A 27,986-nucleotide genomic window follows, 5' to 3' on the forward strand; every position below is an offset into this window, starting at 1 on the left:
CCGTGTCTGTCTTTTTCTTTCCCACACTTGCTCGGATTACAAATCTCAAACCAGTCTAATGTTTTCCTTCCCAAGGTGCAGTTTGAACTGGCCAGGGTTCTAAAGGCCACCTTTACTTGCTTGCCGAGTCTGCAGTTTTTAAAGGCATCTAAAATTGTGAAAAAGCACAAACTTTATGGGATCGTTGTGAAAATTAATGAGATAATGCCAGTTTACTCCATAACTGGTAACTGTTTCTGAGTTGAGCAGGAAACTCCCCCTATCATGAACAACTCATTTCCCTAACATTTTCCCTGCTTCAACATATCAAATATGCCTCTGGCAAACTCTTTGTCATCCTGGCACAGTAGGGGGTTTGAAATCTTGACCCTATTTCTAAGGCTTTTCTACCTCCTTTAGCCCACTGGTACTCATAGGATATAATACTCCTGCTCACCTACATACTCCAGGCACGATTGGTAGGCGCTGGAGTAGTGAATATCAAACAGGCCGGGATGAAGTGACCAAAGGAGAGGACAGGCTGGACTTCGGGCATAGATAGTGGATTTGGGCCCAGCAGGGTGATCCACGCCTTGTGATTTGCAAGAAGGGAGGTGGGGATGGGTGGTGAAACCGCAGGGGTCAAGGGAGAAGGCAAGTGGAGTGCACATGGGACGGTGGGGGTGAGGAAGAGGGAAACCACCAATTTAGATTCTAGGCCTACATGGGCGATGAAGGGCAAAGAGAAATCTAGCCCCACCCTCCCTCCATCCCTCCTTGGAGAAGGACAAACGCCAAAGGAAGCGCCATCCCCACGCTGCTCTGGGCCCAGCTCCCCAGCGGCCCCTGGAGAGCCGCGATCGAGAGGAGACCTCCGAGCTGCCTAGACAGGACCCGGAAGTGCGCGCCAGGGAGCCCGAGGTTCCAGTGGTGCCCGGAGGCCGAGGTGGCCGCCGCTGCGCGAGTGAGTCCCGGAGTCCCGGGCCGTAGCGGAGGGGGCAGGGAGCGCGGGTTGCGGCGGGAGGCTCGAGCCGAGGGGACACGCGTGGCGTGGGGCTGGGGCCACAGGCCTGGCCGCGCCCTCGCGCCGGGGCCCACCTGGCCCGGGGACAGTGAAGTGGGAGCCTCCCCCGGGGAAGAAAGCTTCAGCTGCGGTTTTCCCTTCATCTGCCCTCTTCTCCCTCCCTTGCCCGCAGTGACTGCCCGTCGGTCGTGCAGTACTCTGAAGAAATTTTAGAAGAGGTCACGGCCTTGGAGCAGCACCGGGGATTGGACCCAGCCCATGGAGAAGCTGCCTGAGCAGATGTCCTCGGAGTCCCTGTGCCCATCCTCTGTGCAGGAGCCCCGACGGAGCAAGGGTGAGGAGCTGACCTAGCTGGCTTTCTTTGTCTAAACTTTGTCCTTCCAGCTGCAGCCTCAGATCAGATGGACACGATTGATCTTGAGCTTAGAATTGTCCTGGTAAAAAACTTTTTGAATCTCAAGGCTCTATTACATATAAATAAAGCCCGTAACCAACGTTTCCTCTCTTGACTGTGTGGAGCAGACCTGCTGCAGCAGCATGATACTAGCACTAAGTATTGGAGGATCTGTCATTCCAGCCACCTGCTAACTTGTTTGGCCTTTGGAGAAGCTCAGTAAATGCGGTGTGAATAAGTAAATGAAAGAACTCAGCCAAGTATGTCCCATCTCTCATGTACCAGGAAAAGAGCAGGCTCCTCCACTCATCCTACCCAAACTCTCCTTCGTCCTTAGGGAAGATACATTTACATCCAAGGTATAAACTCCAAGCAGGTTTATACCTGGAGTACAGTAGATAAGCCAGCCACCTGCTGATGGAAAGTGAGGTTAAACTATTTTTTTTAAAACATTTTATTTATTCATGACAGAGAGGCAGAGGGAGAAGCAGGCCCCATGCAGGGAGCCTGATGTGGGACTCTATCCCAGGTCTCCAGGATCACACCCCAAGCAGAAGGCGGGGCTAAACTGCTGAGCCACCGGGGCTGCCCGGAAAAGAGAATCTTAAGCAAGTTCCACATTCAGCGCAGAGCCCAACCTGGGCTTGATCTCATGACCCTGAGATCATGACCTAATCTGAAATCAAGAGTTGGATGCTTAACAGACTGAGTCACACAGGTATCCCTACCTTGATTAATTTTAGTAACTGATTTTCCCAAGCTAGAAAACTTGGATTCGTCCTCTACTATTCTCCTTCTGTCTATATTCAGTCAGCCACCAATCCTGTTAGTTTTTCTTCAGAAAGGCCAGATTCAGTTGCCTATAATTTCCTCAATTTAGGCCCATTCTATTTTTCTTGGATTATTGATACATCCCTATTCTATTGGTCACGTCCCCTACTCTAGGCTGTCCCTCAGACTGTTGCCGGAATGAATTTCCGTGGAAACAAATTTGATCATGTCAGTCTCTGCCTATAAAATAAAGTTCAAAGCCCTGGGCGTGGCATACATGCCTCTTCATATCTGGCTCTACTCTATTTTTCTTTTTGAGAGAGAGAGAGAGAAAGCACTGGGAGTGGGGGCAGAGGGAGAGAGAGAATCCCAAGTAGACTATACTTGGTGCAGAGCCCAACATGAGGCTCAGTCTCAGGACTCTGAGGTAATGATCTGAGTGAAATCAAGACTTGAATGCTCAACTATTGAGCCACCGAGGCACCCCATTTGGCTCTACTCTATTTTTCTACTACATCTCCTGGCTTCCTGCCCACATGGGGCATACATTTCACTCATATAATAGTAAAAAAAACATGGAGGGTTTTTTTTTTTTTTAGTGTTCCCTTAAACTTAGTGTTCCCTTCTATGTTGCTGAGCCTTAGCAGATGCTGTTATGTTTGCCTGGAATACTCTTCACCTTGTTAATCTGGTTATAGTTCAAGGTCCAGCTCAATGTCATTCTTTGAGGCTGCCACCTCCAGGTCACCTAGGTAGGGGTTGTTCTTCCAAATTGTGCTTTGAGGCACTGTTATAATCCCTCTACCAGTACCCTGCACATAGTAGGTGGTATAGACATTTGCTGATTGGTTTAATCAAACAGGAAATGTATTCATTTCCTAGGGCTTTTGTAACGAATTACCATAGCTACATGGCTTAATAGAGCAGAACTGTATTTTCTTGCAGTTTTGGAAGGTAGAAGTCTAAGAGGAAGCTACCTCAAGGCTCTTAAGAAGAGTCACTCCTTGTCTGTTCCCAGCTTTTGGTGCTTCCCAGGATCCATGGTGCTCCTTGGCTTATGGCTGCATCAGTTAGTTGTGCCTCTGTTGTACATGACCTTCTTCCCTGTGTGTTTCCATTTCTAAATCTTCCTTTCCTTTCTGTTTTAAAGATACCAGTCGTTGGGTTTAGAGCCCACCCTAATCCATTATGATCTCATCTTAACTCTGCAAAGACTCTTCTACCAAATAAGGTCACATTCTGAGGTTCTAGCTGGACATGGATTGGTGGGGGTGGGGCAGGGAAACGACACTATCCGACCCAGTACAATAAGACCTGCTCATTTCTTTTGCTGTTAGAAGTGAGTATAGTGAGTATACTTGGGATCACACAACTTTGTAGTTAAACTACTTGAAGAACTGATTTTCCCCTTTCCTTTAAATTAGAAGCAGATCGGGCAGCCCGGGTGGCTCAGCGGTTTAGCACTGCCTTCAGCCCAGGGCATGATTCTGGAGCCAGTGTTACATCAGGCTCCCTGCATGGAGCCTGCTTCTCCCTCTGCCTGTGTCTCTGCCTCTCTTTCTTTCTGTGTCTCTCATGAATAAAAGAATAAAATCTTTAAAAATAATTAAATTAGAAGATCAGCGAAAAAACTTAAAAAAAAAAACTTTTGTTTACAGGGATATGTTTGATTTGCTTATTTCAGAGGGCAACTGCTTTCTACTTGGGTTCTCTAGTTGTGTCTCAGAATATCTGTTGAGGCATTCTAGGGGATCCTGCTATTTATCAGAGTTTGGATCCAAGTTTTTGATATTTTTTCGGTAAGTGGCTCTGACCCATGAGAAGATCTACCATATTCTCTGAATTCTATATGAGCCTCAGTCCTGAAGACGTTTTATAAATGGTCTCTTTGGGACTCTTAGCAACTTGTAGATTCTTCTCTTGATTGCTGGAAAATAATCAGGAGCATTTTGAAGCGCCTAATGTATGCAGGGTTCTTTATATAGTATTGGGCTTGGAGACAAAGAAATGGAATTTCTTAAAATATGAATTTTTATGAAAGAAATTTTATTTCATAAAATATATCTATATTTTAATATAGAGATGCTTTCAGTATAAATTGAAGCGAACACACACACACACACACACACACAACTAAAAATAATTCTGAGGAGAGGCCCAAAGACAATGTGGTTAAATGCCTTGAAGGATACAGGAAGTGAATGCTTTAGAGATTCAAAGAGATTCACTTCCAGCTGGGATTAGAGGAAGGTTTCATTTCAGGAAGGAGGCTGCCTTTGAGCTGGGTCTGTAAGGTTAAATAGGAGTTTTATAGGGGGAGGAGAAGGACGTATGTGGGTTATGCATGGTCAGGAAGCTGTTCACATTGACTGGTGTATAGAGAAGACGTGGTAGAAGAGGAGTCTGTGGGACAGAGTGGAATAAAATTATGGGGAAGGAATGCCAGGCCATAAGAGCTTAGCTTTTGCTTAGCAGATACTGAAGTACGTTATGTTAGCTTCTCTCTGCAGATGGCTAGCTGGTGAGCATGGTCTATCAAGGCAGAGAATCTGATTTGTTCAGTGTGGTATGAGAGGTGATTACGGTCTGACTTTAGGACATTACCAGCGATAACAGGAAGGTAGGGACAAAAACCAAGAAGTGTGTTGGAGGTGGAAACAATAATACTTGTTTACTGAGTGCATGTGGGGGCAGAGAAAGGAGTCACTGCTCCTTGTCACCCCTTCCCTTTTTATTTTGAAGAATGCTTAAGCTACAGGAGGGTTACAAGACTGAAACAAATACTAATACACCAGAAGAAAAAGTGGGTTTGAGACATACTGATCTCAAGAGACTGGTGCGAGGGGGCACCCGGGTGGCTCAGCGGTTGAGCATCTGCCTTTGGCTCAGGGCATGATCCCGGGGTCCTAGGATCGAGTCCTGCATCAGGCTTCTCCCTCTGCCTATGCCTCTGCCTCTCTCTCTCTCTGTCTCATGAATAAATAAATTTTTTAAAAAAGAAAGACTGGTGTGAGAACCATGTAGGGATGTTTTTGTAAATTACTGGAGATGCTGTAGCCTGTGATAAATATTCCCCATTTCAGGAGGTGGGGACACAATCCCTCCAGCTACTCAATCTAGAGAGAAAACTTTGTTCTTTCATATTCATACCCCTCAGTCAGTAATCCTATCCACACAGCCATAGACATTTTTTTTTCCAGAATCCCAGTACTTCTTACTATTTTCTCTGCCACCATTTTGGTCCAGCGTGCCATTATCCCTCACCTGGATTATTGCAGTAGCCTCCTGGCTGATTGTCCTACCTCTGCCATTGCCTCTCTACTGTAGCCGGCAGCAAGATCCTGTTAAAATGTCAGGTCTTCCCTTCCTCTGGTCACAAGCCTCCCATAGCTTCATATCTTACTCAGTAAAAGCACACCTCTTACAGTAGCTTATTGGGTTCTATGTTCTCTAATTCCCTTTTTATATCTCTGACCTCATTTCTTACTACTCTTCCTCTTGCTCATTGTGTTCTAGTCATACTTGCCCCTTTGAACACTCAGGGCCTTTGCACTTGCTGTTTCTTCTTTGTGTAATGCTCTTCATGGAATGTGTAAAATTGCAACCCTTCTGCCCACTCCCTCCCTTTGGCACTGGACTTCTTCTCCCAGGCTTTTGTCTCTATAGCACTTGTTCCATCTAGTAGTATGTAATTTACAAGATTTCTTGTCCAGCTCCCTTACTATTATGAAAGATCTTAGAGGGCAGAGGTGTTTTTTTTTTTTTTTAAGATTTTATTTATTTATTCATGAGAGACAGAGAAAGAGAGAGAGAGAGGCAGAGATACAGGCAGAGGGAGAAGCAGGCTCCATGTAGGGAGCTGGACGTTGGACTCCATCCTGGGACTCCAGGTTTGGGCCCTGCGGGCCGAAGGCAGTGCTAAACTGCTGAGCCACTCGGGCTGCCCGAGTTTTTGCCTGTTTGCCCCCTGATGTATCTCAACACCTAGAACTGTACCTGGCACGTTGTTGAGAACTGTACCTGGCACGTTGTTGGTGCTCAGTAGATAAATGTGAATGAGTCAAATGTCACAGGACTCATAAAGAGAAGGAGAATCACCTTCAGCTTAATGGAGAAGGTGATATTGAACAGGGCCTGAGAGCTTTAGGATTTATATTCTTGAAGATGTTGAGCAGGCTGTCAGATCTCTGGCAGTGGGCCACATAAAAGGCTCATCCTCTAGAACACCTAAGCCTTCACATATTGTGGGAGAGAACAAATAGAATGGTCCAACAGAAAGGAGAAGAGGTTTGGTATAGGGGAGGAGATGGGAGTGAGGCTGGAAAGACAGGAGCCAGCTAAGGGAGATGTAGAAGAAACCCTCATTTTAATATTTGTGTAAGCCAACCACAGAAGGCATAACTCCTTTCACGGAATCATCCAAGTCCAAATGCAGGCATGCCCGGCCTATTGGTCTTTCAGTTTTGATGAGCTGAGGAGACTTTGTTACCTTCTCCATCTGGTGTTTCACCTTATTAGTGAACCCAGTTTTTTTTTTTTTTTTTTTTTTTTAAGATTCTATTTATTTATTCATGAGGGACAGAGACAGGCAGAGACTTAGGCAGAGGGAGAAGCAGGCTCCCCGTGGGGAGCCCAATGTGGGAATTGATCCCAGGACCCCGGGCTCACACCCTGAGCCGAAGGCGGATGCTCGACCACTGAGCCACCCAGGCATCCTATGAACCCAATTTTGAAGGGCCTCTATGTTTAGGTGCTCCCAGGCCTGGGGGGACAGATCTGGCAGATTTAGAAGGCTCTAGAGTTGTGCTGTCCAGTAGGGTAGCCCCAGCTACAGTGGGTTAACTAAATTTAAATTAATTAAAATTAAATGCAATTAAAAGTTTAGCTGCTCAGTTGCACTAGCCACATTTCAAGTGCTCAACGGACAGTGCAGATGTAGAACAGCTGCATAACCACAGAAAGTTCTGTTGGATCGTGCACAGAGAGTGACTTAAATTTATAGTACCAGTTCATTATGGTTTCTTGATAAAAAGAATTGGTCTGTTTAGCTAGTGTTTAGATTTGATTGATGCCTTTATCACTTTTTTATTTAAAAATTTTATTTTGAAGATTTTATTTATTTGAGAGAGTGAAAGAGAGAGAGAGAGCACAAGCAGGGGGAAAGGGAGAGGGAGACTCCCCACTGAGCAGGACCCTGAGATCATCACCTGAACCAAAGGCAGACACCTAACCAACTGAGCCACCCAGGCACCCCTGACTTTTTTTTTTTTTTAAGATTTTATTTTATTTATTCATAAGAGACACAGGGAGAGAGGCAGAGACACAGGCAGAGGAAGAAACAGGCTCCATGCAGGGAGCCTGACATGGGAATTGATCCTGGGTCTCCAGATTCAGGCCCTGGGCTGAAGGAGGCGCTAAACCGCTGAGCCACCGGGTCCGCCCTCCCCTTTCCTTTTCCTTTTCCTTTTCCTTTTCTTTTTCCTTTTCCTTTTCCCTTTCCCTTTCCCTTTCCCTTTCCCTTTCCTTTTCCCTTTCCTTTCCCTTTCCCCTTTCCCTTTCCCCTTTCCCTTTCCCTTTTCCCTTTCCCTTTTCCCTTTCCCCTTTCCCTTTCCCCTTTCCCTTTCCCCTTTCCCTTTTCCCTTTCCCTTTTCCCTTTTCGTTTTCGCTTTCCCTTTTCCCTTTTCCTTTCCTTTTTCCTTTCCTTTCCTTTCCTTTCCTTCTTCTTTTCGTACCTAACTTGGACCTGGTTTGTGTTTCCAGGTGTTTGCAATTTGTGTGACATGGAAGAGAAACAGTTAAACACATGTGCAAACAAATGTAAGAACATTAAACTATTAATACATTCACAGCTGTTAGAATGGCTATCGCCTAAAAGACAAGAAGTAACAAGTGTTGGTGAAGATGTAAATTGGTGAACTACCAATAGAAGGACCATTTGATCCAGCAATTTCACTTCTGTTTATCTGAAGGAAATGAAGGCACTATCTTGAAAAGGTATCTGTGTCCCCATGCTTACTGCAACAGTACATATGACAGCCAAGATGTGGAAACAGCCCAAGCATCCATAGGTGGATGCATGGATAAAGCAGATGTGGTGTACATACAATTATATGTGTACATACACAGTGGAATATTGTACAGCCGTAGAAAGAAGGAAATCCTGACATTTACAACAACATGGGTGGACCTGGAGGGTATCATGCTAAGTGAAATAAATCAAAGACAAATATTGTGTGATCTGACTTAGATGTGGAATCAAAACAAACAAACAAACAAACAAACAAAAGCAATGCAAACACAGAAAACGGACTGGTGATTGCCAGATGTGGAGGGTGGGAGTGGGGGAATTGGATGAAGGGGGACAAAAGGTAGATACTTCCATACACAAGTCCCAGGGATGTAATGTACAACCTGGCAGTGATAGTTGATAATGCCATATTGCATGTTTGAAAGTTGCTAAGAGGATCTTAAAAATTCTTCTCACAAGGAAAAACATTTTAAAAACAGTATCTAAACTGAACATACAGAAGTTGATGGCATATCTGGAGGTGTAGAACAAGTGTAAATATGGTTCTATGATAAAATATCATGGGTGATTATTAAATTCCTTTAAAATTTAATGAAAATTACCAAATAAAATCAGGGCTGTTTATGTGTTAGGCTTTCACTGCTAATGGAAATGCTGTATTGGCTATTTCTCAGCACCCTCTCCTTTCAGAAGATCCCTCTTAGCAGAAAGCCTACTTTCTTTAATATCATTGTAAAGCAACCTCTCTAGCTTTAATATTTCAATTAAAGTAAACAGGAGATGTTTTTCTATCATGTCTCCCTTAAATGCTGGGGTGCAGGATTTGTTTTTGTATATTTTCTTAGAGTCTACATTGACTTGGGAATATTTCTCTCTACTTGGTGGTTCATATTTGTTTTTAAAAATTTTTTTTATTTATTTATGATAGTCACACACACAGAGAGAGAGAGAGGCAGAGACACAGGCAGAGGGAGAGGGAGAAGCAGGCTCCGTGCACCGGGAGCCCGATGTGGGATTCGATCCCGGGTCTCCAGGATCGTGCCCTGGGCCAAAGGCAGGCGCCAAACCGCTGCGCCACCCAGGGATCCCTGGTGGTTCATATTTTAAAGAACTTTTCATCCTCCCCCTTCTTCCTTTATCAAATCTTCCCCATTTGCAGTATTTCTAAAGGAGCACATGAGGTCTGAATGTGTCTTATGTTCACTAGTGAGCATGTGAACATCTGTGTGTAGAGAGATATGGGAAGGTGTTAGTCTCTGCATGAAGGGAGTCTTGCCTGTTACCTCAGGGGACCATTACATGGTTGGAGTGCCATGTAGGCAGAACCTCTAGGGTGAGGCTTTCCTCTTTAATTTATCTGTTCAGTCCCTGCCCCTCCCCACACATAGTTCCCAGCATCTCCCTTCTGAAGTTCTGAGGTGACTCCACTTCCCTCAAATTCTGCCTCCCTTTTCTATTAATCCTGTTATGTCTTTGTATATAAACCTGAATTTTAGTTTCTCACCATTTTCTCCAAATCTCCCCAACTTGTATTCATCTTTTTCCTATTTTGCAAGGCCATTTTTCATACTTTTTTGAACTAAATACTTCTGGAATACTCTGATTCCTGTTCCCCACCAGGAGTTTTTCTTGTTACATTTTACCTTTTTTATATTTTCTGTCAGATGGTGAAACCTGGACTGAGGATCAATTAATTATAAAGCAGAAAACTCTTGAAGTAGGGCTACAACTATAAGAAGGAGATGATGGGATCCCTGGGTGGCGCAGCTGTTTGCCGCCTGCCTTTGGCCCAGGGCGCGATCCTGGAGACGCGGGATCGAATCCCACATCGGGCTCCCGGTGCATGGAGCCTGCTTCTCCCTCTGCCTGTGTCTCTGCCTCTTTCTCTCTCTCTGTGACTATCATAAAATAAAAAAAAAAATAAAAAAAAATAAAAAGAAGGAGATGAATGTGAACAAAACAAACATGAGGGGCTCTGTGAATATGGACAAAACTTCTGTAACATCACAAACTCTATCCAATAGCCACAAATTCTTAACTGAAGAGAAATCCCAAATGTGTAATATTTGTGGGAAATTATTCAGGCAGAACTCATACCTTACTCAGCATGGAAGAATCCATATGTAAGAGAAATCTTATGAGTGTCATGAATGTAGAAAAGCTTTTGGCCATACTTCAAACCTTATCTAGCATCAAAGAATACATACTGAAGAAAAACCCTATGAATGTAGTGGGAAAAGCTTCCGGCGTAGCTCACACCTTATCCAGCATCAGATAACTCATACAGGAGAGATGCCTTATATGTGTAATGAATGTAGGAAAGCTTTTGGCCAGAGCTCAAGCTTTGTTTGACACCAGAGAATCCACACGAGGGAGAAACCCTATGTGTGTAGAGAGTGTGGGAAGGCCTTCAGCCAGAGTTCAAATCTGATAGAACACCAGCGAGTTCACACCAAAGAGAGACCATATGAGTGCAATGACTGTGGGAAAACTTAGAGTCATAACTCTCACCTCATTGAATACCAGAGAGTCTACACAGTGGAGATTCCTTATGATTGCAGTGAGTGTGGGAAATCTTTTAGTAGGAGTTCACTACTTATTAAAACACGACAGGATTCACACTGGAGAGAGACCCTGTGAATGTTGTGAATGTGGGAGGGCCTTCAGCCACAATTCTCACCTTCAGCATCAGAAAACTCATGGTGGAGAAAAAGCTTCTGAATGCAAAGAATATGGAAAAACCTTCAAGTACAGGTCATACCTTTCCAACCATCTGGGAATCCACACAAGAAAGAAGCTGAATGAAATAAAGGTGGTAGAGCCTTTGGTCAGGGTTCAGCTCTGAGTGAAAGTCAGAGAGCTCACATGAGGGAGAAACCCTTTGGGTTTCGTGAGAGTGGACAGCCTACAGTCCTGGTTTCAACTCTTACTAAGACATGAAAATCTAGATAGTGGACAAATCTCATGGATGGGTTCAATGCACAAGAGCCTTTAGAAGGAGTTTCTGCCTTATTCAGCATTAGCAGATTGACTTTGGAGGAGATTGTGTCAGACAGGAGGATGAAAGGGACATAATGCAGCATGACCAAGGTGATGGCTAAGTGGTGCCTTCAGTTAGTTAGCACCACTGTTGATTTGATGTTGAGGATCTGCATGGGAGATTCTGTGGTTTGCTTTCCAGATCTTCATAGTTGTCCTCTGAAAATGGAATGAGTTGGGTTCCATCCCAGGGAAGAAAGAATTGGGGAATTCTTTTTTTTTTTAATTGGAGTTAAATTTGCCAATATATAGCATAACACCCAGTGCTGATCCCATCAAGTGCCCCCCTCAGTGCCCGTCACCCAGTCACCCCCACCCCCCCGCCCATCTCCCTTTCCACCACCCCTTGTTTGTTTCAAATTGGGGAATTCTTGATTCAGACTCATAGGTCAGGAAAACAGGAGGGTGACCTTTGAATCCAGTTGCTGTCTTTCTATCTCATCTATTCCATTTGTTGTAACTATTATTGGAAGGGGCTCTTGGGTCTTCTTGGATCAGCATTCTGCTCCTCCATGTCCTATAGACTATTGAATCTCATTTTGTTTAATATGACATAAGTGCACTTAAACGGGCAAATTTTCTAAGCCAAATAATTTTTCAGTATGACATGTCATGGGCTTTGTTATGTGTCAGCTAGGGTAGGCTGAACTACATTTGCCAGAATTCCCTTTCCTGTATTTTTTGGTTCTTTTGGGCTAGAGGGAGATTCTTAATCAGGAGGGCAGAAGAAAAGCAGCAGTTATTTTGTGCCTCACCCATGTTATTGCTCTCTGCTGATTCAGCTCACTAAGGAGACATAGCAGCTGGGCGTGCAGTTGGTCTCTCTTCCTCCTTTGCTTTTGCTGGGCTGTGAGAGTGTGTGTATGTCCTCGTGGTTTTACTTCTCTGATTGAATCCTAGCCATATGCATGCTTACTGTTCTTGTGACAAGTACACATTTGTTTTAAGTTTAGGTAGAGAGAAATGGTTAAGTTCTCGCTGTTTTTTTTTTTCTTTTTAAAGATTTTATTTATTCATTCATGATAGATGCACACACACACACAGAGAGGCAGAGACACAGGCAGAGGGAGGAGCAGGCTCCATGCAGGGAGCCTGATGTGGGACTCAATCCCGGGACTCCAGGATCACGCCCTGGGTGGAAGGTAGGCGCTTAAACCGCTGACCCACCCAGGCTGCCCAAGTTCTCGCTGTTTAAAGAAAAAAAAAAAAAACAAAAAAAAACAACAACTTAAGAATTTTCAAGATTTCCTATGAGAAAAAGCCACAGCTCAAGCTCCTTTATAACAAAAATTCCCTCATAACCTAAGGCAAGCTTAATTATTGTGTAATTATCGAGGAAAAAGTTGAATAGTGAAGCAGTTGAATAGTGTGATACATAATGGATAAATTTTTTTAATAATAAATTTATTTTTTATTGGTGTTCAATTTACCAACATACAGAATAACACCCAGTGCTCATCCCGTCAAGTGCCCCCCTCAGTGCCCGTCACCCATTCACTCCCACCCCCCGCCCTCCTCCCCTTCCATCACCCCTAGTTCATTTCCCAGAGTTAGGAGTCTTTATGTTCTGTCTCTCTTTCTGATATTTCCCACACATTTCTTCTCCCTTCCCTTATATTCCCTTTCACTATTATTTATATTCCCCAAATGAATGAGAACATACAATGTTTGTCCTTCTCTGATTGACTTACTTCACTCAGCATAATACCTTCCAGTTCCATAAAAATTTTTAAAAGACTTTATTTTGGGGGTACTGGGTAGCTCAGTGGGTTAAGTGTCTGCCTTTGGCTGAGGTCATGATCTCAGGTTCCTGGGATCGAGTCCTGTGTCGGGCTGGGCTCCTTGCCCAGTGGGGATCTGCTTCTCTTTCTCTCTGCTCATGCTCTCTCTGTCTCTCTCAAAATAAATAATAAAATCTTTTTTAAAAAAAGATTTTTTATTTATAAGAAATTTCTACACCCAATATAGAGTTCAAACTCATGACTTCAAGATCAAGAATGACAAGCTGGGCAGCCCGGGTGGCTCAGTGGTTTAGCGCCTGCCTTCAGCCCAGGGCGTGATCCTGGAGACCTGGGATCGAGTCCCACATCGGGTTCCCTGCATGGAGTCTGCTTCTCTCTCTGCCTGTGTCTCTGCCTCCTTGTGTGTGTGTGTGTGTGTTTCTCATGAATAAATAAATAAAATCTTTAAAAAAAAAAAAGAAGAGTGATAAGCTCTACCAACTGAGCCAGCCAGGCACCACCATAAAATTAAAAACAAAAAACCAACAAACTTTTGAGCACTCATTTACTATGAATATTTTAATCATTAGAAGAAATTCTAAAAATACCTGTAATAGGTAGTATATTGTTAGATTAGGTATCTGAGAGAAATACCTCTTTGTAAATGCTTTTTTTTTTTTTTAAGTAGCCCCTTTGAGGGGCTCAAACTCACTACCCTGAGATCAAGACCTGAGTTGAGATCAAGATTTGGATGCTTAACCGACTGAGCCATCTAGGTGCCCCAACTAAATGCTTATTTTTGGTTACAAAATATCAGATTATTTTTCCTCCATGTAGTCTAGATTAATGATCATCTAAAATATCAGTGAAAAATATACTTACATTGTGGACTTTTTTTTTTAAGAGTTTATTTATTCACAACGGACTCAGAGAGAGAGAGAGAGAGAGAGAGAGGCAGAGACACAGAGGGAGAAGCAGGCTCCATGCAAGGAGCCTGACGTGGGACTCGATCCCCCCTGTCTCCAGGATTAGGCCCTGGGCTGAAGGCAGCACTAAACCACTGAGCCACCTGGGCTGCCCATGTAATGAGATTTAAAAGGATTATATGATAGTGCATCTGAAAATGCTGTCATGGCCTGCTGTCATTTCTCCCTTCTGAGAACACCATCCCTCTTCCTTTAAGAAAGTTTTTATGTTGCTCCAGATAGGTGATCCAAATTGCTGGCTTCTCAGTGACCCTACCTGCTTGGTCACAGTGGAGCCACAGCTGACTTATCTTCTCTGACCAGAGTGGAAGGAGCAGGTGACCTAAGCAGATCTTATAGAGCTTCCCTGGGAAATTTTGAACCAAGTAGGGGTGAGAATGGAGTGAGGGAAACATCCTTTTCCTCCAAGGTGGCTAACTAAATATGAGCATGAGACTAGTTAAGCCAGTAGAAGCCCTCTCTGGTGAGTGTTTACAAATTGAGCCCTGAACCTTTATGACAAATAGAATCCTGAACAGTACAGGGTCCTGTCACATGCCTCTCACAGGTGGTCAGGGAAATTAGTGCTCCATCCCACCTCATCCCTTCCTGTTGTCTTCGACTATGTCTAGGGCTAGTGGAGAGGTGTGAGGAGGTGCCAGATATGGTACTGGCTTTTTAAAATCTTGGTGTTATCAATGTATTTTTTGGTGAGGGCAGACTTAAAGCAGGGTGGGGGATGAGGGTTGGGGGTGGGGGCTGGTGGCTTATCTAGCTCCAAGTGTGGCCACTTTTGCCACTAGAACCACCCTCTACCAGTCTCCTAAAGCTGAAGTCAGTCCTGCCTCCACACAGTGTCCACTCTTGGAAGAGTCTTTCTGGGGTTTAAAACCAGTTGGGCTGGTGAGAGGTGCTGCCAGCCTTCTTAGGGGAGGAGGGCAGAGAAGGGGAGAGGGATGGAGGGTGAGGGAGGCCTGAAGATGATCAGGCCCACCCACAGGACAGGGGCTTGGGAGGCTGCACAGGTGGGGTCATGGGGGATGAGGGAGAGTGAACTGGCAGGGCCCTGAGGAGGCAATGGGTTTTCTTCCAGTCACTTGTCATTGGACGTGCAGAGCCATCCAACAGGAGGAGTTACTATTATTATTCCTGTTTCACAGATGAGAAAACTGACACCCAGGAAGCAGAAGTAACTTACCCAGGGTCATCCTGCTGGTAATGGCAGAGCTGGAATTCGAATTCAGATCCGCTTGGTTCCCAATCGCTCCCACCCCCATCCCATTCCGTGCACGGGTAAGTGAAACCTGGTGAGGAGGCGGGTACCGCGAACTCCGGGGCGGAGGGCTAGGTGAGCTGTGGGCGTGGCCACAGGGTCTGTGGACCCCCTCGCCTTCTCCAGGGTGTGGGCTCTGCCAGCAGACAGAATGGCGCACTTTGCTCAGGCCTCGGGGCCAACGGAAGCTCTGGGTAGCGGGACCAAGGGGCGAGAGAGGGGCCAGGGGCGGGGTCCACTCCGCTGCATGGGGGACCTCCTAGAGGGAAGCCCTGCCCCTAGAGGGAAGCCCTGACCCGAAGGTGCCCAAGGAGTGGGGGAGGCCATGGGGGAAGGAAGGGAGGCCATGGGGGGCATGGGGGCAGGGGGAGGGCGGGGTGGCTTCACCGTCTAGCGGGCATGGAGAAGGCCCCCAACCCCCCACCTCCAGGCCACACAGAAAACTACTGGCTGTTGGGGCCCACTGCGGGGGTGGGGGCGGATCGTCAGATCTGGGTGAATTTTGGGGTCTGGAGAATGTCCCTGTGGCTTTGGGGCCAGTGAAGGGCTGAGGAGGTTTGTCAGCAGTAAGAACCTCTGATTAGCCCTGGTCCAATCTGCAGCCCAAGTTGTCCCGAATCAGTGGCAGGAAAGGGAGTGAGGCTTCCTGCAGCCCTGACCGTGCCCCCTACCATTCTAACCCAGATTATGTCGCCCACCTCTTTCCTCCCTCCTATAGTTCCTATCTGACCCCGGGGCTGCACGGGCCTCGGGAGGGGACAGGGAACACAGGTTCAGGCTGCTGCAGGGTCGCTCAGGGACTCTCCCAGAGGGAACCTGCATGAGGAAGATTCCCCCCCCCCCCCGCCCCCCCTGTGGCCAGTTCAGGCCACACTGAGCTGAGCTGGCAGCTCTTTTACTTTCCAGTGTCCTGGGTCCTTTCTAAATAATAGTTAATGCACTCAGCATGATGGCAGCTGACAGTTGTTTTTGTTTGTTTTGAATGCTTTTGGCAAAATAAAAAGTTGGCAATTCTATACCCTTCACCCCTCCTTCACTCTCCTCTTCTCACATGTGCTAATGAGCACACCCAGTAGGACGCATTCACTAGTTCCACGAAATTCCAGATTTGGGGGACACCTGGGTAACTCAGTGGTTGAGCATCTGCCTTTTACTCAGGGTGTGATCCTGGTGTCCTCGGATCGGATCGAGTCCCACATGAGCCCCACATGAGTCCCACATCGGGGCTCCCTGCGTGGAGACTGCTTCTCCCTCTGCCTCCGTCTCTGTCTCTCTCTTGAATAAATAAATAAATCTCTAAAAAATATATATAAATTCCAGATTTGGCAATCTCCAGACTGAGCTGCTAGCCTACGGCCTGAAGTGGGTGTGAGGGGCACCGCCCTGTGGGATTCTGGTCCTGGTGCCAACGCTCACTGGCTATGGGATCCTGTTTTCTATTTCAGCAGGACAAAAGGATCTACAGATTTCCTGTTGTATTAACATGTCTGTGGTCCTTTGAGTCTGGCCTGGATCAGTGTGTTCCCTAAGTTATATGTCTGTAGAGCACAGTTGTCCAGTCTCCATGCTAAGGGCTGTTGCAAAGGCTGGGAAGGTCCACCTCACTGGAGAGCAGCAAGGCAGGGTGGGTGGGGCAGATGGGAGGTAGCACGTGAGGGTATGCCTGGCCCCGAAGTAACCCAGGCAGGGGAGAGGAAACCATTGTACTCTGTGACATGTTTTTGTCTCTCTCTCTCTCCCATAGATTCCAAGAGCCTGCAAGTTCCTGTCTTCTTTTCATCCCTGAATTGCTCCCACCAGCCTAAGCTGAGCATGGGGCGTCCGGTAAGTGTGGAGGGAATGATGGAGAGTGGCTGGTGGCTGGGAGGGCTGCGTGCAGTGGATGGGGCCAAGCTGAGTTTTACAGGAGAGGTGGGATTTAAATGGTTTCGAGACTCAGAGAGGGCACCCCTGGGGAAGGAAGGCATACATGGAGGCTGGAGGTACTTGGGAGGAGACCTCTGGCCGTGAGGCAGGAAGGATGGGGGCTTGGGGACTTCCCGAGAGGAAGGCTGATGAGATAGAGGCATTGTAAGAGGAAGAAGCCAGCTTGAGCTCCAGGCCAGTGGAGACAGGGAAATGGGGGAAGCACAAAGGCCAGTTTTAGACAACTCGAGGTTGTTGGGGGACAGGCAGGGGCACAGAACATCTGATGACAATGTCCAGTGTATTCTCTCCCCTCTGGAGCACGAGGGTCAGGATGGAGCCATGACTCCTACTGGAGAGTTTTAGAGCTAGAACTGCTCTCAGGGCCAACCAACTCTGTCATTTTAGAGCAAAGGAAACTTGAGGCCTGAAAGTTCAAGTGACTTATCAGTGTGGCCTGGAGGGTGGAGGGAAGATCCAAAGGGGAGCTTTGGAGAGAGAGAAAGTTTAAAGTATTCAGGTGGGAAGAATAGAAGCTAGTGAAGGTGAAAGCACTCCAGGATGTTTCCAAACCAGTCTGAGGGCACTCAGAGGACTAGCTATTTACCTGTTTACAAGAGGCGTATTTGGGTGGGAGGTGCAAGAGTGCACCCACAATCTCCCCTCTGCCATTAGGCTGGTCCTGCTATTGTGATCATTGGTTCCCACAGCCTCAAAGACACTCCTTGCCCTGGCTGCAGTGAGAAGGTCTGCATCAGGACCAGAGAGAGGCCCTAATGCCTGGGCATGAGCACAGATGTTTGCACAGGGGTGGGCAGGAGAAAGCAGCCTCAATCTGAAGGCCTTATCTTCTGCACTTCAGATCATGGCCTCAAGATCTGCCCCCCCCCCACCTCCATTGTCATCCTGAAATCCCCAAAGCTATTGGCTGTTAGTTTCCCGCAGAGCACGGTGCAGAGGGTCTTTGTAGGTGGGATGATTGTTAACAGAATTGAGCAATGAGAACCTTAGGGTTGGCGGGGGTTTGGGGATGGCCTGGTCCATCTTCATTTTATTGAGGTGGGAATTGGGGCTCAGAAAAGAGACCCTCCTTGCCTAAGAGCACCCAGTGACTTAGTGGCAGAAAATGTTTTATGCATCTTTTAGGTCTGCTTAAGAGGTCTGTAAGTTTGTAAAGTTTATCTAGGCAAAGAAATCATCATTTCCCAAGCCTCACGTATGTGATAACATTTCTGCAAGCGTCCTCTGCTTTGCTCTGTTCTGCATGAGAAGCCCTTATGTTTCCCTTGAACAGGTGGTGCTGACTTTAGACAACAAGGACATGAAGGGGTTCACATGGGCCATAGCTCCGGCCTTGACCTCCTTGGGCTACCTGCTCATACTGCTGGTCTCCATCTTTCCTTTCTGGGTACGGCTTGTAAACGAGGAGTCCCATGAAGTGTTTTTCAGTGGCCTGTTTGAGAACTGCTTCCATATCAAATGCTGGAAGCCTCGACCCTTATCAGGTAAGGAGAGATGGAGGGTTAGAGGTGGGAACAGGGCAGGGGGAGATTATTTAATTTAATTATAAGCCCATCAGGGCGTTTTTTGAGTCTCTACTTTCAAGATTAGAAGAAAGTAGGTGATCAGCAAAAGGTTCATAATATCAAGTTGACCCCCAGGGTCAGGAGCAAATGTGTCAGCAACAAAATTTATTTCTGGGGTAGGAGTGGCTCCACCTAGGATGAAGGACTGGGGGTCCTGCCCTACCCCTACCGCTTGGGGCTGCTGTTAGCTTCCCCACACAGGACCTTTTTGGGTGGGCACAGCTCCTAGCCAGGGAACAGCTTCATTAGTAGAGTACAGGCCAGATTGCAGCCCCCACTTGTCCTCTCTGCCAAACACCTGTCCAACAGTGGGAGGCAGCCCTGTGGATAATGTGCTTAGGCCCAAGTATCACATTTTCAAGGGAATGCACAGAAATGTGAGCTCCATGGACTATGGCTGCACTCAAGGTCATGTTTTACAAGCACTTTGGGAAGGTCGGGAGGATGTCTGTCTTGGAAAAGAGGTGAGCCTCTTTGGGGAAGAACCCTTAAGGGTTCACTCTGGGTAATAGAAGAGGAGAAGCCTCTTTGGGGAAGATGGGCCACAGTGTGTGGGCTCTCTGTTATGGAGTTCGTCAGCCTCCATGCTACTGACACTTTGGCTGGATAATCTTTGTTATGAGGGCTCTCCTGTTTCTTGCAGGTTAGTTAACAGCACCCTTACCCTCTACTACCCAACTGACAATCAAAATTACCCCTTACGTAAATATCCCCAGGCGTTGGAGGGGGGTTGCAAAACTGCCCCCAAGTTGAGAACCGTTGGTTTTACCCAAGAGTAAATCCTAAAACACTTGGGTCTTCAGCAGTATCTTTGTCTTTTTGTCCCACTCCCAGCTGTCCATGTCTGCATGCCTAGGAGGGTTCACAAACTCGTTTTAACATGGGCCTGAGTCACACCAGGAGTAGGGGAATGAATCACCTGGTCATCAAGACCCTGGCTCTGCTATTTTGGGTGTGTTTTGCAATTTCTGTTAACTGGGGTAATTAAATAAGCACCCTCACCTCCAACCCCCCCGCCCCTGAGTTCAGAACATCTTAACCTCTCAAATTCTGATTTTCCACTGGTAGCTCATTAAGTGTGAAGAGTACTGATGCAATGCTTCATGTTTTCACATGCAACTTTTTTTTTAAAAGATATATTTATTTATTTATGAGAGAGAGAGAGAGAGAGAGAGAGAGGCAGTGACACAGGCAGAGGGAGAAGCAGGCTCCATGCCAGGAGCCCGACACAGGACTTGATCCCAGGACCCCAGGACTGTGCCCTGGGCCAAAGGCAGGCGCCAAACCGCTGAGCCACCCAGGGATCCCCCACATGCAATTTTTATCATTTATAGTGTTTATTAAAATGACCCTTTGTCCATCGAATTTTTTTCCATACACTTCCTTTTTTTTTTTTTTTTTAAGATTTTATTTATTTATTCATGAGAGACACAGAGAGAGAGGCAGAGACATAGGCACAGGGAGAAGCAGGCTCCCTGCAGGGACCCCAATGTGGGATTTGATCCCAGGACTCTGGCATCACGACCTGAGCTAAAGGTAGACGCTCAACCACTGAGCCACCCATGTGCCCCTTTTCCATACACTTCTGCGTCACAAACAAAACAAAATGTTGGGATCAGTGCATTCTTGGGGGCAGAGTGTAGGGTTGGAGCCATGGTCCCATGCCACACTGTAGGACTGAGGGTGGTGAGCTCCAGGGGCCTTCTCTGCATAGGCTCTGCGGGGCTCTGCCCCTTGTCAGGGGTCAGGGTGCCCAACTGCAGCCCAGCCTCCCTCCCCTGCAGTGTACATCATTCTCGGCCGTGTCTTCCTGCTGTCTGCAGTTGTCCTGTCTTTCCTTACTACCTTCATCCTGGTGTCCTTTGCATCTCAGCTGTTTCCAAGGACCCGGAAGCACAATTTGGTGTCGGCCTTCATCAGCTTCCTCACAGGTGTGGAAGAGGCAGGCAGGCCTTGTCCTCAGGCAGGCCTCAGCCTTGGGGAGGGGCTGGCAGGGGGTACCCAAAGGTGGGGAGATGGTTGGTCTCTGTGATGTCAGGAGAGAGGGAATATTTAGGGCTCCTCTAGCCTGCTGCCTTCTCTTAGGCAGCCTGCCACCCAGGATGACAGTCCCTCTCCCTGGGGATACTTGGCACCCTGCACTTCCAGCTAGCACAGCCCTCACTACACTGGCTTGGGGTCATCTGTCTGGGGGTCTTTTTACTGTAATCTTTATCCCAGCAACTGTCATAGAACCTAGCACAGAATGACAATATGGAAGGAAATATATAAGTGAAATATAAGTGTTTTTGGATGAATGGATGGAAGACACCATCTCTGCCCTTTGGAACCTTTTGACTTTAAAAGGCTGGCCAAGGCCCTACCCTGGGAGGCTCCCATCACATGGAGGAGGTGGAACGCTCACAGTGGGAAAATCAGGTTGAGTTGCACCCAAAGCGTCACACCCAGGGGGGCCCATCTGTAGTCAGCCAACGGCATGGGCACAGAGGGTACCGGGGAAGGGATTTCTGGTTCCGGGGCCCGTGGGAGGTGAGGCACGTGGGCTTTGAAATGAGTTGGGAAGGAGGGCAAGACAGGCATGTGGGGTAGAGGTTATTGGCTCTGAGAGGGCACAAGTGTGGGCTGGAGAAAAGAGTCTCCACACAGGAGCCACACAGGCTGCAGGCCACGTGACTCTGATTAAGAGCGAAGGTGGGAACCATGGGAGGAGAGCCAAGAGTGCCTCCCTGTGACCCTGCAGGGGTCTGTGCCTTCCTGGCCTTGTTGCTGCATGCCCTGGAGATCCAGAATCTGAGGATGAAGCCCAACCCCCCCCAGTTCTCCGTACAGTGGCCTTACTACGTCCTTGGCTTTGCCATTCTTCTGTTTATAGTGGCTGGTGAGTGTCCTGGGGCTGCTGCCCTTCTCCCTGCCTACTGTCTGAATGCAGGAGCTGTGGACAATCTAGAGTGGTGCTGTCCTAAACTGTAGTTACTAGCTACTTGTGGCTATTTAATTAATTAAAATGAAATAAATAAAGATTGAGTTCCTCATTCATGCTAGCCACATTTCAGGTGTTCAGTAAGCACATTCTTATGTGTCTAGTAGCTGCCATATTGAATGGTGTAGATGTAGAAATTTTCATCATTGCAGAAAGTTCTACTCAACAGCACTGCTCTAGAGCCTCAGCCCTACTCCCATCCTCATCCTCCCTGACTTTTAGAACCAACCTCCAGATTTCATATTCTATCTTACTTTGTCCTGACTCCTACAGATTTCTATGCCTGTCTCTATCTATCTATGATCTTATTTACCTCACCTTCACCTGTCTTTATATACCATCACCATCTAAGCACTGAATCCTATCTAATTTTGTTCTTTTAAAAAAATTTTTGTTTAAAGATTTTATTTATTTATTCATGAGAGACACAGAAAGAGAGGCAGAGATGTAGGCAGAGGGAGAAGCAGGCTCTATGCAGGGAACCTGATGTGGGACTCCAGCCTGGAACCCCAGGATCACACCTTAGCCAAAGGCAGACGCTCAACCACTGAGCCACCCAGGCATCCCTCTGATTTTGTTCTTTTTCCCTACTCTTCTTCCTGCTATATTAACCTCACCCATGCATGACATAATCTATTTTAACTTGACTTTAATATACATTGAATATATGCAAATATTTATAAGAGATAGGTAATTAAGAATAAACTGTATGCCCATTTCCACCTTCTAGTTTAAGAACTAGCCGTATTTTCGTGGAATCCATTATTTGTAAGTTACATTCTTATTTATGTATCGCTGAGGAAGAAAAAGGATGCCAAGAATAATTACTAAGGTCCTATAGCTTGTAAGGCACATCCTCATTTCAGAAATGTGAAAAAAATGGGCTTGCCAACATTGATGAAATATGGTAGAATATTAAGTATCTTTGAAGTCTTCCCTCCCTCAACCATGTGGTTCTTCCTGACCCCATCCTCTCTCTCCCTGCAGGAACCAATTATTCTGGTGTTTATGATAATCATATTTGCTACACAAATATTTATCCTTAAATGATATATTGCTTAGTCTCACATGTTTTATTTTATTTTATTTTTTCACATGTTTTAAACCTTAGTATAATCGTACTGTGTTTGTTCTTCTGGAACTTACTTGATCGACATTATAACCTCTATGTTGATAACGAGGAACTCTAAGTTACATTCATTTTTACCATCTTAAGTATTTAATTGTATAACTAAGCTTGTCTTTAGGAGCATGGTATTTCCAGAGGTTTTTTTTTTTTAAGATTTTATTTTTTTTTATTCATGAGAGACACAGAGAGAGAGGCAGAGACACAGGCAGAGGGAGAAGCAGGCTCCCTGTGGGGAGCTAGATGTGGGACTCTATCCTGGGACTCCAGGACCATGCCTTGGGCCGAAGGCAGATGCCCAACCGCTGAGCCACCCAGGCATCCCTCAAAATGTTTTCTTTTTTAACTTTGTCTTGTGATGCATCTGTAGTTATGTGCTTCTTTTTTCATACTTAATTTTCATTTTTCATTGCCAGTTTTGACAGGTTTGCCATATTTTTAGTCTTTCAAAGAACCAGCTTTTAGCTTTCTCGAACCTTCATATTTTATGTTTGTTTTCTATTTAATTAATTTTTGCTTCTTATTTTGCACTACTGCGTTTATTCTGCCTTTTTGTTTTGTTTTGCATTTATTCTGCTATTCCTTTTCCAGCTTCTTTTTTTTTTTTTTAATTTTTATTTTTCCTTTACCAGCTTCTTAAGTCAGGATCTAAACCCATTGCTTACTTCTTCTTTTCTAAGTAGGCAATTAAAGCTTAGTTCCCCTGTAAGAATTGCTTTATTTGTAGGTCCTATTTTCATAGGTAGTATTTTATGTTAGTGTTCTTTTCAAGTATTTTCTAGTTCCTTTTGTGATTTTTTGGATCCATTAATATTTTAAAGTATACTTTTAAAATTCCAAGATAATTTTTATTGTATCTTTGTGTTATGATTTTAACTTAATTTTGATGGAATGAGAGATCATGGTCTATATAATCCTTATGTGTTCAGATTTATTAAGAACTTGTTTTACAGCCTAGTTTGAGGTCCATTTTCATGTTTTATGTTGAATGCAATTTTTAATTTATAAACATTAGATCAGGCTTATTAATTATATTATTTAAATCTTGATTTAGAATTGTTCTATTTTGGGGCACCTGGGTGGCTCAGTGGTTGAGCATTTGCCTTTGGGTCAGGTCATGATCCTGGGTCCTGGGATCAAGTCCTGCATCAGGCTTCTTGTGGGGAGCCTGCTTCTCCCTCTGTCTATATGTCTCTGCTTCTTACTCTGTGTCTCTCATGAATTAAAAAAAAAAAAAAAAAAGTTCTATTTTACTGGTGGATTAAACTTCAATCATTATGCTGTGACCCTTTTAATTTCTAGTAATCCCTTTTGTTCTGTTTTATCTGATACTATTCTAGCTACTTCTACATTCCTTAGGTTAGTATATGCCTGTTATATATCTTTCTAATTTTTTGTTTATATTTAATCACACAGCTTATGATTATATCTTTTTCATCTAGTCTTGTAATCTTTGTCTTTTCACAGGAGCATTTATTATTGATTTACTTATTGTGACTACTGATATATTTGTATTTTTTTCCTACCACCTTACTTTGGGTTTTCAGTTTTTTTCTGCTTCCCACCCCCCACCTCTCTTGCCTTGCTTTGAATTGACTGACTTTTATTGATGCAATTCTCATTATATTTCTCTCTTTAGAAGTTACACAGTCTATTTATATTCTTACAGTAGTTACTCTTTACATTTTTATGTGCTTAGTAAATGAAGTTGAAAGTTCATTGACATATTTGTTCTTTTTATAAATAATACAACGTATTATTAATACAACGTAATGCCTTCCCAATTTATATGCTATTTTGCATGTTTTAGTTTCTTTTGTTTTCTTTTTAATTCTGTATATTTGACATTATTATTTTATGCATTTAATATTTGTTGATTTAAATTTAGCCACAATTTACCAGTTTAGGTGCTCATCAAACCTTCTCAGACCTTCTTTTTTTTTTTTTTTTTTTTCTTCTCAGACCTTCTGTCCTTCTGCCTGAAATACATCTTTTATAATGGATTTTAGTGAGGGTCAGTTAGTGATATACCCTCTCATATTTTGTTTGTATGAAATAATCTTAGTTTCATTTTTTAATTAAAATCAGTTTTGAACTTATATATTTTTTCAAACTTATATTTTAAGTTGACACTATTCTGACAGCATTCAAAATATTCTATTATCATTATTTTACTACTTCCATTGTTATTGCTGACTCTGTAAAAATGTCATTTTTTTTGAAGCAATCTTCTTTTTCTCTCTCAGACTTTCTTTGATACTTTGTAGGATGTGGATATTTGTATTATGATTTGTGTTGTGAATGGAGTCTGAAGAGTGATGTCTTTCAGAATTTTTTAAAAAATATTTTATTATTTATTCATGAGAGACACACAGAGAGAGAGAGGCAGAGACACAGGCAGAGGGAGAAGCAGGCTGCATGCAAGGAGCCTGGGACTTGATCCCAGGTCTCCAGGATCAGGCCCTGGACCGAAGGTGGCACTAAACCGCTGAGCCACCCGGACTGTCCCATGTCTTTCAGAATTTATACACCATTTGTATCTCTTTTTTTATCTCTATGTTCTTTCCTTCTTTTTTCTTTCCTTCGTGGAACTCCAGGAGGACATCTGTTAGACTTTGTCACTCTACCCTTTGTATTTCTCTCTTTCTTTTCATGCTTTACATCTGTTTGTCTTTCTGGGCTGCATTCTGAATAACTTATATAGATGTATCTTCAACTTCATCCATTCACTTTACAACTGTGTCTGGTCAACTGCTTAACCTATCCATTAAGTTTTTATTTCAGTCAATCTGTTTTTATAACTGAAAATTATATTTTCCCTTAAATCATGTTATTTTTATATTCTTTTTCCTGACTTATATTTTTAATCTATTCTCTAAATCTATTTTTAATTGTACATGTTAAGACATACTTTGCATTCTGTGTCATATAAGTTAAACAACTGAATGATATGCAGTTCTGAGTCCATTGGCTGCTTGTTTTGCAGGCTCTTATTTGTGGTGTCTTCTTTCTTAGTATGTTTGTGAATTCAGTTTCCTTGGAATTTTTTTTCGAGTAGAAATTCTTTGAGGCCTGTATTTAACATGTTTTTTTAAAATAATTTATTTGAGAGAGAGAGATTGAATGAGCAAGTGGCAGTTATGGGCAGAGGGAGAAGGAGAAGCAGGCTTTCTGCCAAGCGGGACCCAGGACCCTGAGATCATGACCTGAGTTGAAGGCAGATATTTAACTGACTGAGTCACCCAGGCACCCTAAAGTATTTTTTCTTTTTAAATATTTTATTTATTTATTCACGAGAATCACAGAGAGAGAGAGACAGACAGACAGACAGGCAGAGGGAGAAGCAGGCTCCATGCAGGGAGTCTGACCCGGGACTCAATCCCAGGTCTCCAGGATCACCCTAGGCTGAAGGCGTCGCTGAACCGCTGAGCCACCCGGGCTGCCCTAAAGTATTTTTTCAAAAAGAGATTTGCATTTGCTTCTGCTTGAGTGTTTGGGTGCACAACTAGCCTAAGATCACACTTGATATTGTGAATTTAGTTGCAGATCTATGTAACAGCTGGCCTCTGTTTATGAATTCTCAGTTAATACAGGTAACTTTGAAGTTCTAGCTTCATATGGCAGACCCTTATAAGATTCCTCATCCTGAGCAGGCCCTAGGCTTTTCCTTTCATTTTCTGTGTACCGGATGGCCTACAGAATGGAAACTCAGGGTCACCTGGGTTGAGTGTATGTCTCCAAGGTGCAGGCCCATTGTGTGCTTGCTTAAACTCTGAGTTTCTGTTTTCACTAGGGTTTTGTTTGTAAGAATGCCTTACCCTGATGCCAGTTTGATGATGTATTTACAAAAAAGTTTTGAAGAAATATTTTATATAGGATTTTTATTGTTTTTAATGGGAAAGTATTTAGTCTGCTATAATGCTGAAAATAGCAGTTATCCTTTATCTCAGTCTTAACCTTAATACAGCATTTATTATTCACTCAAGATATCTTCATTTGTTTAATGACATCAATTCTATTTTTCCTTTCTTTTACTTTACTGAGGATCTTGAGTTGGGCATTAAGAGGCCTTGGTTTTCCTCTCTCTCTCTCTCGCTCTCTTTTTTTGTTTTGTTTTGTTTTGTTTTTTGGTTTTCCTCTCTTAAAACTTGTTTTCTTACCTATTAATAATTGGACAGTTGTTAAGATGTCTTCCAACACTGGCTATGGTTCTGTGAGCTTATCCATCTATTTGTATGCCTTGTCTTGTGATGCACTCTTGTTTGCTGTCTGTCTCTGTAATACTTTGCATTGGGTGGGGGAGAATGAGGGAAGGTGGGTGCAGGGTGGGGGTGGGGGTCACATTAGAGAAGGGAGTTCCTGACCTTTAGTAGGGTGCAGAGCTCTACACTCTAACCTGACCCAAACTTTTCGCTGTCACCCAGGTGCCATCTGCCTCTTTCAAGAAACAGCCTGCCTTGGCTGCCATTTGTTGCCCAACTCCCAGAGTATGGAGGAGACCCAAGGGGTCCCACACCTGGAGAATCTGGAGAGTTTGGGAGGAGAACTGAGCTCAATACAAAAGGAGACACTGCTGAAGGAAGAAACAATTATCTAGTCCAGGAGAGCATCCTCCACCTGTCATCCGCTGTGTGAGTGGATTTGTGGAGGCCCGAGTGGCAGCCAATCTCTGTGGCTTCTGTTGAACTTCCTGAGTGTCACTTCCCCATACTCACAGTGATTCTGTCTGGCTTGTATTTGCAATTTGGTAAAAGTTTTTTTGAATTATTCTGTTTCCTGAGTGGGTGTTTTTTTTTGTTTTTTTGCAGGTGTTTTTAATAAAAGAAAGACTACTGTCTGTTAATCCAAATCTTAAAAAAAACAAAAAAACAAAACAGCCTGGAGGAAAAGAGGGGAGGAAGGAATATTATCAAATGATCAAGTGAAGTGAGCTTTTGTAAAACAAAAACAGAATATGACCCCAACAGAGGGTGTTTGAGTTAGTGACATTAAAAATAAAAAGTGATGTCCCCAGACAAAGGTGTGACCAGTTCAGGAAAATTGAGTATGTGTTGGAGGGAAGAGTTGGGAGTGGTTAAAAGTGAATGCTTCTCAAGATTGAGCTCCCAGGTCTGCAGGTCTGAGGTTAATGGGTCTGTGCCACCTGGGAGGGAGGACGGGAAGCAGAGGCAAGTTAGCCAACCAACATACAGGTG

General features: G+C 44.6%; 1 protein-coding gene and 1 pseudogene across 7 annotated transcripts; both read left to right on the forward strand.

Annotated features, from left to right (window-relative positions):
• Positions 1 to 770: 770 nt before the first annotated feature.
• Positions 771 to 27,558, forward strand: TMEM225B (transmembrane protein 225B). Of its 7 annotated transcripts, XM_077907912.1 has the most exons (9): positions 771 to 943; positions 1,176 to 1,337; positions 15,082 to 15,214; positions 16,939 to 17,018; positions 18,394 to 18,604; positions 20,470 to 20,616; positions 21,032 to 21,103; positions 21,426 to 21,563; positions 27,216 to 27,558. In XM_077907912.1, the coding sequence occupies exons 4-9, from the start codon at positions 17,007 to 17,009 to the stop codon at positions 27,386 to 27,388; spliced, it is 753 nt and encodes a 250-aa protein (XP_077764038.1). In that variant the 5' UTR covers positions 771 to 943; positions 1,176 to 1,337; positions 15,082 to 15,214; positions 16,939 to 17,006; the 3' UTR covers positions 27,389 to 27,558. The 7 variants fall into 7 exon arrangements, with proteins under 7 accessions (XP_077764038.1, XP_077764040.1, XP_077764041.1 ...); XM_077907914.1 differs by lacking the exons at positions 771 to 943; positions 1,176 to 1,337 and adding an exon at positions 3,422 to 3,507; XM_077907915.1 differs by lacking the exons at positions 771 to 943; positions 1,176 to 1,337 and adding an exon at positions 7,963 to 7,985.
• LOC144319246 (uncharacterized) lies at positions 10,162 to 11,481 on the forward strand (annotated as a pseudogene).
• Positions 27,559 to 27,986: the final 428 nt, after the last annotated feature.

Source organism: Canis aureus, chromosome 8 (genome assembly GCF_053574225.1).
Source record: "Canis aureus isolate CA01 chromosome 8, VMU_Caureus_v.1.0, whole genome shotgun sequence".
Lineage (NCBI taxonomy): Eukaryota > Metazoa > Chordata > Mammalia > Carnivora > Canidae > Canis > Canis aureus.

What these genes read in the sequence shown, in the direction of transcription:
- TMEM225B (XM_077907911.1), top strand. Translation starts at nt 15,346, where the DNA reads ATGGCGCACTTTGCTCAGGCCTCGGGGCCAACGGAAGCTCTGG. An exon ending in AGCTGAGCATGGGGCGTCCG is followed by an intron (nt 17,019 to 18,393) that starts GTAAGTGTGGAG and finishes TCCCTTGAACAG; the next exon opens with GTGGTGCTGACTTTAGACAA. An exon ending in TCTTCTGTTTATAGTGGCTG is followed by an intron (nt 21,564 to 27,215) that starts GTGAGTGTCCTG and finishes GCTGTCACCCAG; the next exon opens with GTGCCATCTGCCTCTTTCAA.